At 36.6% G+C, this 7,761-nt stretch overlaps 1 protein-coding gene across 1 annotated transcript in view; it reads left to right on the forward strand.

Moving 5' to 3' along the window:
* Positions 1-1,347: 1,347 nt before the first annotated feature.
* Positions 1,348-7,761, forward strand: part of LOC106879930 (ubiquitin carboxyl-terminal hydrolase 19) — a 163,422-nt gene continuing 157,008 nt past the window's right edge. Inside the window, exons 1-3 of the mRNA XM_052977848.1 lie at positions 1,348-1,399; positions 2,669-2,788; positions 3,695-3,765. Coding sequence (XP_052833808.1) covers positions 1,348-1,399; positions 2,669-2,788; positions 3,695-3,765 — 243 coding nt within the window. The remainder of the gene's footprint in view (positions 1,400-2,668; positions 2,789-3,694; positions 3,766-7,761) is intronic.

Consider the following 7,761-nt stretch of genomic DNA (forward strand, 5'->3'; position numbering starts at 1 on the left):
AGTGCTTCTGTTTTACCAGTGTGATTTTCTCCTTTTAAGCCCTTTACCATTCAGATGAATCTGTCAAATGTAATACTCATTTATTCACATTTTGAATTAATCATGCATTATCACATAGCTTTGAGGATTTCAATGATGTGATTGTTTATTTTAGAATGACATTGTTGGTTAGGTGTGAGAGGTTGGATGTGGCTGGTTTGAACATAAAGCAGAATATTTGGGCCTGATATGGTTGGTTTAAACTTATCTCTACAGATTTTCTATAGAATTTAGAGCCAGCCCTATATCAACTTTGTAGTCATTATTTTCTAGCAGTTGTAAATGTTTTTTTTATCCAGTATATCCAACCCTAGCTCATGCAGTATTATAGTATTGTTCATTCTGTTAGAAAATGTCTCTGTTGACAAAGAGTCTAGAAACTTTAGCCACTTCTGCATTGACCCCTTTTAACCACTTCTGCATTGACCACCCTCCTCATTCAAAATATCTTAATACCCTACCATACCATACCTTAAATGCATTCTGGCAATTAAAATGTTAGCTAAAATATACATGTACGACAAATTAAGAAAGTCTATTGAAGATGACACACTTTTTACATTTAAATCTACGTGTATAAGTATAAGGTATTAAGCTTTCAGTTTTTATGAAATTGCTTTCACTGTTAGAAAATGTGAAAAATACATGATTTTGCTGGAATATCTTTTATTGAAATTGGCAACATCAGTGTGAGGGATGAGCATGGTGCTGACTAAGTGTTTCAAGCAGGTCATCTGGGTGAGTTGGTCTTTCGCACACCAACCCCCATTCGACCCCTTAGTTATCATTGACCCCCTGTAATTCCTCGCCAACCCCTAGGGGGGTCCCTTGGACTCCCTTTGGTGTAAACAAATTTATACGCATTCATTTATGGTAAGACAGAAGAGTGACACTGTTAGAAGTTAGGAAGCTAAAGGAGGAAGATGGAAATACTATGAACAATTTAAGAACAAGAAAAGTGAAAGTTTTTTAGAAAATTCCTTTTTTTTGAGAAATTTCAAAAATCGTTTAAAGAATTGTATTAAAGAAAATGTTTTTAACTTCTCTTCCATTAATTTATTCAGTTACAGTGTTTCATCCTCCTCTTTTGCCCACCTGACCTGTCCTACAAACTGTATTAGCCTGTTATCTTACTATAGTATACCTTAACCATGTTACCTGAGATGCACCAGCACATTCCCCAGAAAGATATTGTACTCACATGCTAACTGTTTGTGTAGTTCAATGTAGAACTGACGCGAGCATGTCTCACGCCCAAGTGTGTATATCTCTGTGTCTTGTTTGTAATTGTTAACCTATCATATTACTATGGCATTACTTTTATTATGCCTACACAAACAGGATATTGTATTGAATACAGGTGTGCGATTGTATACATATATCATCACCATTTTATGTCCACATTCCATGCTGACATATGTCGGTAGAATGTTTCAATGTGATTGAATAGGTCAGAGGACCAGATCTTCCTACAATATTTCATTTTTTGTCATAGCTTCTATGGTTGGACGCTGTTCCTACTACAAATCATTTTACAGGTTAAGTACATTGTATTTTGTGGCGCCAATGCTGTATATAAATATATATATGAATATAATATATAATCTAACCCATGCCAGCATGGAAAAAGGGATGTTAAATGATGATAATATATATGTATGAGCAAAGTTTGATTTTTTTTACCTGTCTAGGAGGTCAGCAGTGCTGCGAATAAACTAACTTGGGTGAGATCACCTGTCTAATTCAAGTTAGTATAGAAAAGGAATGGAAAATGCTAATGAGGATATCTGTAACACATATCCTCAACAACCTTCCACAAGTTGCCAGGAATGTGTTTAGTATGTAAAATTGGTATATCCAATTGTGTTACACTGCTATATTCAGTAGCTATTTAAGCAATCTGTTCATGGATAGTTATTGGGCTGGATGTGGTACTGATGAAGAAGTAATAACTCCTGAAATATGCATATACACCCGTTGCCTATTTTTCTGTTTTTAACCACATTGTTTAAAGAGACGTATTCGTATATGAAACATTGTAACTTCCAGTGCTGGCTCTAATTTCTATAGAAAGTCTGTAGAAAACCTTTTTAAAAAGTGATTTGATTTGCACTGCTTACACAGTCACGGTATTGACTTTATAAGCCTTTGATTTACTTGGTAGTATATTATGACTGTAAAACAATCTGTACACACAAGTTGCCAGGAGTGTGTTTAATATATAAATCAGTCTGTCCAATAGTGTGACTCCACTAAATTTAGTGGCTACTTAAGCAATGTGTTTGTGGGTGGTTAGTGGATTGGATGGAATATTGAAGCAGGAGCAGTAACTCTTGAAATGTGCATATACACCCATTACCTATTTTTCTATCTTTGATAACATTTTTTTACATAGACAAATTCGTATATGAAATGTTGTAACTTTCAGTGCTGGCTCTAATTTCTGTCGAAAAAAATCCTTAAAAAGTGATATAATTGCACTGCTAACACATGAGGCACAGTATTTACTTATGACCTTTTAATATACTTGGTAGTATATTATGGTTGCATAATGAAATATGGTGTCCCGACCAGCAATTAATTAATCTCAATATATCCAATACTGACCAGTGTCCATTCTATTCTGCAGGCCTGAAGTATGACTGGAACCAAACAGATGACCATGTGACCATCACTGTGAAATTAGGAGATGAAGCTGAGTTCAGTGATCCAGAATTCTCACAGACTGGAGTCAAGATGAAGCTTCAAGGTAACTGTCATTCTCTTAGCTTTTCTTTATCTTTTACTTGTTTCTCTCATTAGACTGTAGCCATGCTGAGACACAGCCTCGAAGAATTTTTAGTTGAATGAATCAACCCCAGTACTTATTTTTTTAGAGCCTGGTACTTATTCCATCAGTTTCCTTTGCTGAACTGCTAAGTTACAGGTTTATAAATACACCAACACTGGTTGTCAAACAGTGGTAGACGACCACGCACGCACGCACGCACGTGACGGGCTTCTTTTAGTTTCCATCTACCAAATCCACCCTCAAGGCAATGACCGTCTGAGGCTATGGTAGAAGACACTTACTCAAGATACCATGCAAACTGGAAGAAACCTGTTGTGTATATATGTATATGTATCTATGTGTGTATGTGCATGTATGTGTTGCTGCCTTTTTGTCTTGATATGTGAAGTGACAGTCACTGTTAGGTAAGTGGTGTCCTTCATTTCCAATGTTTTGTGAAAATGTATCTGATGATGGCGTAATATTACCTTACTGGGTGACAGGAAGGGCATCTGGCTGTAGAAAATCTGACTCCACAAATTCTGTCTGACCAATGCAGTCTGTTTGTAACTACTGAGATTAACTTTTTGGGAAACACTCCTCAGTCCTTGCATTTCCCTTGCTGAGTCTTGGTATTTTCCTATTTTTACCTGTTCTTTAACCTCTAATGATGTTTGTCCAACGTTGTTGACAATGACCAGGACATCACATGGAAAAGATAGATCATGGTGTGTCCAGCTGTGGCCAATCAGTCCAATGCATGCTCGGGAGGCTTTGCTGCAGGTCAGACCCTAGTGGTCTGCTGGGAATGAAGTCAAAGAGTTGGCTCTGGACATGCACAATTCACATTTTCTTTGTGCTCTTATGATCCTATTCTGTTTGTAGGAGGTGGCACTTCTGTTGGTGCAGCTATACCAAGCAGAGCAATCCTGTGTTTGCATTTCCCAGGTGTTGAGGTTAATCTATAAAAGCTCTTCAGTGAGGCTTTGAAGTGCTTTTTCTGTCCACCCTGTGTATGCTTGCCCTTTTCCAATTTACCGTAAAACAGTCTCTTGTGAAGTCACGTGTCAGGAAATCCAACAAGGTGACCTGCCCACTTGAGTTGTGCTCTCCTCAGCAGTGTGTAAATGCTTGATATATCAGTCTAGGACCTTGTTTTGCCAGGTGATTTTCAACAGATTTCTCCAGCAGTTCATGTGGAAGCAGTTTAGCTTTTTGGCATGGCATTCATAAATTGTCCAAGTTTCACAGTATTCTACATTCATATCAGCAGACATAACCATATCTTTCATGATGCACCTATTTAACACCTTGCCTAGAATGATAATATCTGGTTCATCTTGCTTGAATCTCATGGTCAGTTTGTACAGTAAGATCCTACAAGACCTTAACCTGACCATTCTCTATCACAATCTCTAGTTCGTGTTGGTATCATTTCCTGCTAACTTCAGAACCTCTTTGAAATTGTAATGCTTTGGCTACACAATTGTGTCTGTCTGTGCCAAAGGACTGTATGTGCTTATTATTATTTATTAAATATTAGTGATAGAAACAGTATTAATACGAAAGTGTAATCATTATATCCAACTTAATATGGCTGCCTTGTTAGAACACTGAATACTATGTTCTTAGCCTTGAGAGATCCTCTGATATAAGCACTTGGTGCATAAAAGCACACACATGGATAGTAGCAGGTGAAATTTGTCCATCATAGTCACTGGAATTCCCATATCACATGATTTTATTCTATTGGGAAGCACCGGTCACTGCATGACAGTCAAATCTCACTGCTATGATATATAGAATTTCAGCATCTTTTCAGATGCTGAGGTTGCAAATAGCCAGCAGGCTTATTAAAAATTAATTAATGATGGAAGCAATATTAATACCAAAAGGTAATCTTTATATCCAATTTAACATGGATGCCTTGTTAAAACAGCAAATACTGTGTTATTAGCTATTGACCATGGAATAATTTTTCCCTCCATTTCTTCTTTAGTGTGTTTTGTATTTTTATTTTCATGTTTTTTTATTTGTCTCTTTGACCATTTCTGCTATGTTGTCATCTGAGGGCAGTGTATCAGTGTAGTTTGTTTCTCTTTTGTATTTTGTCACCTCCTTGTGTATAGGGAAAAGCGTTTTCTTTTTCTTGTGTTGCTTTATTACATGCAGTAATCTCTCACTTATTATTTTGGTTTGGCTCAGATTCGGTCTTATTCCTGGTTGGATTTACGTGGATTTATATTTCAAATTATAAGGGAATGTTTTTTTCTTGTTTTTCATCCTCTTGCTTTACAATCCTGGAATCAAACGGGCATGATGGGTCAATGATTAAGCTATTTCACTTTTCTTTATTTATAATTGTTTTGTCCGATCTTATTTTCTAACTTCTTGTCTGTTTGAATAGGAAAGTCCCACAAAATCTTACATTCCTTTGACTCCAGTACTCTTTCAACTCGGAGATTGTACCATGTTTCCAGCTTCAAATCCCCATTTCTGGCACAGTTCCCAGTGTAAAACATTTACAACCTGGTCATGCCTCCATTTCTTATATTCTTCCTGTGCCAATTTGGGATATTCTTCCACAATGTGTGCCACTGTCTCATTCCAAGTTTCACAGGCTCTACATTTTTATGATACATTCTCTCCATTTATATTTTTTCTCAAGTTGTTTGTTTTTATTGCTTGATCTTGGGCTGCTACAATTAGGCTCTCTGTTTCTTTTTTTAATTGCTCCTTTTTTAACCAAGCCTAGGATTTTGTTCCACTCATGTCTTCAATGGCTCTCCAAAATTAGCCATTCAGAGGTTTCTCGTCAATCTGTCTGATGTGCTCTCTTTATATTTCATTCTTGTCCTCTTTTCCCATTACAACTTCACCTGTTTTTTATTAACTGTCTTTCATAGTTTTTCTGTGTTGCTCTGTAAATACTCTACTAGAATTCTTCTTTACATTTGTACACATTTTTCTACTGCTCTTAAGCTTCTTCCACTCTGGTCTCTCCTCAAGTACAGTTGGTTGATATCAGCTTTTGGATGGTGGGCTCCATACATTATCAACAATTTTCTAGTTTTTCTGTCAAGTTTCTTTATATTGTTTTTGGTTCAGTCCATTATTCCAACTCCATATCTGATTAAGGGTAATTTATTGCTTCAATAAGATATTTTGAAATTAGCTTTGACTGCAATAATTTTTTACTCTCCTCGTGTACTCCCTTATTATTATTATTATTATTATTATTATTATTATTATTGTTATTATTATTATTATTATTATTATTACACCCAGTAATATTTGTTTTGCATTTTTGTGAAGAATTCACATATTTTTTCCGATTTTAAAAAAATGTTGGAATATGGCAGAATGATAATGATCGACAGAGTGCAGCATTACCAAACGCAGCCATGGCTGGAGTTAAAATTGATTTATTGTGAAAGAGAAATAGAGAATTTTATCTTGTTGCTCTGATGGCAGTAACAAGTGCAATGATACTAGCAGCAGCAGCAAAGACAGTGAAAACAAGAACAGTAGCGACAATGTGTGGAGCAGCAGCAGCACAAACAGCAGAGACAACAATAATAACTATATCAACAACAAGATAAAAAACAACAACAGCAACATGAACAACAAGATTGAAAACAACAGCAAAAAGAACAATGCAGTTATCAATGGTAACTGCAGTAGAACCTATGTAGAAAACAACAACAACAGCAGCAGCAGCAACAATAACATGAAAGTCCACAACAACGCTCTATCTTTTTCAAGGACAGTTCGCTTGTGGACTGTCCATTTGGTTGAAGAGTTGAAAAGTAAAGCACTCCAATATAAAAGCGACATTTTGAAACCAGGTGTTATGTGCCTTAGTGAGGCGGAATAAAAAACATCTGAACAACAAATCGTATACAAATGTGTTTCTTGCAATTTCCTACTCTGGCAGAGACTGAAAAATACCTTCAAGATGTGTGGCTCTCAGTGCTACACATATACAAAGGTAAACAGTATGGGATGGTAGCTGCAACAGTGAGCAAGAAACCAGAAGAACGGCAACTATAACTTGCATGTCCCAGACTTTTGTGATGATTCCTCATTATATGGGTAAAAGGTTGATTTGAGTTCAAGTCAAGAATATGCTGGCTCACCATGATCCAGTAAGAGTTTTAACCATTCTGGAGGAGTAATGGGAGATTGTGGAAATGAAATTCACCCCACAACTCAGTAGGACTGGAATTCTTATGGAATTCCAGTCCTACTAGTTTCTCCTGAGGAAATAAATTGCATTCCTGATTTTTTTCTGTTTCAGTGGATGTGAACAGATGTCTGTTTATAGAGAAGGTAAAAAAAACCAAGTGTTTTGTGTGTGGAAATATGAACCACCTCAAAGTCTTTTACTCTGTAGTGGAGAAAGCATGAAGCTTTCCACTGTTACTACCAACTCCTCAAGGTGTGGACACAGCTACTACCTCACATCTGCCTCTTTCCTCCAACTCAAGCCTCACAAAAGCAAAGACCTTATTGACATTGCACCAAAATGCCTTTGTCAGGGATAAGAGACAGACTGAATCTGAAGTATGCAGATTGGCCCAAATTGAAGGTCCTGAGACAGGACGGTGAAAGACGAAACCTGTCACAACACCAATTGAAAAATATGTCAACACTTTCATCACAAGAAAACCCAATTTTACAAACATATTCACAACAACAAAAAACACAAAAACAAAAAGAAAGACCTGAAAAATAAAATGACCAATAGTCATTCTTGGGTACAGACTTCCTTCATCAACTAAACTGTTGTTGAGAAGGGCAACATTGAAATGATTGAATTAATAACAAAAAACATTGGAAGAAGTGGGAAAGGTTTTGTAGAACTCCTCCCCCAAACTCCATTGGACAGGATGTTAATCCATACAGATATGGATACATATCTGGATTTGAAACAGATGCCCCCCCCCCCC

The sequence above is a fragment of the Octopus bimaculoides genome, chromosome 29 (assembly GCF_001194135.2).
Source record: "Octopus bimaculoides isolate UCB-OBI-ISO-001 chromosome 29, ASM119413v2, whole genome shotgun sequence".
Classification (NCBI taxonomy): Eukaryota; Metazoa; Mollusca; class Cephalopoda; order Octopoda; family Octopodidae; genus Octopus; species Octopus bimaculoides.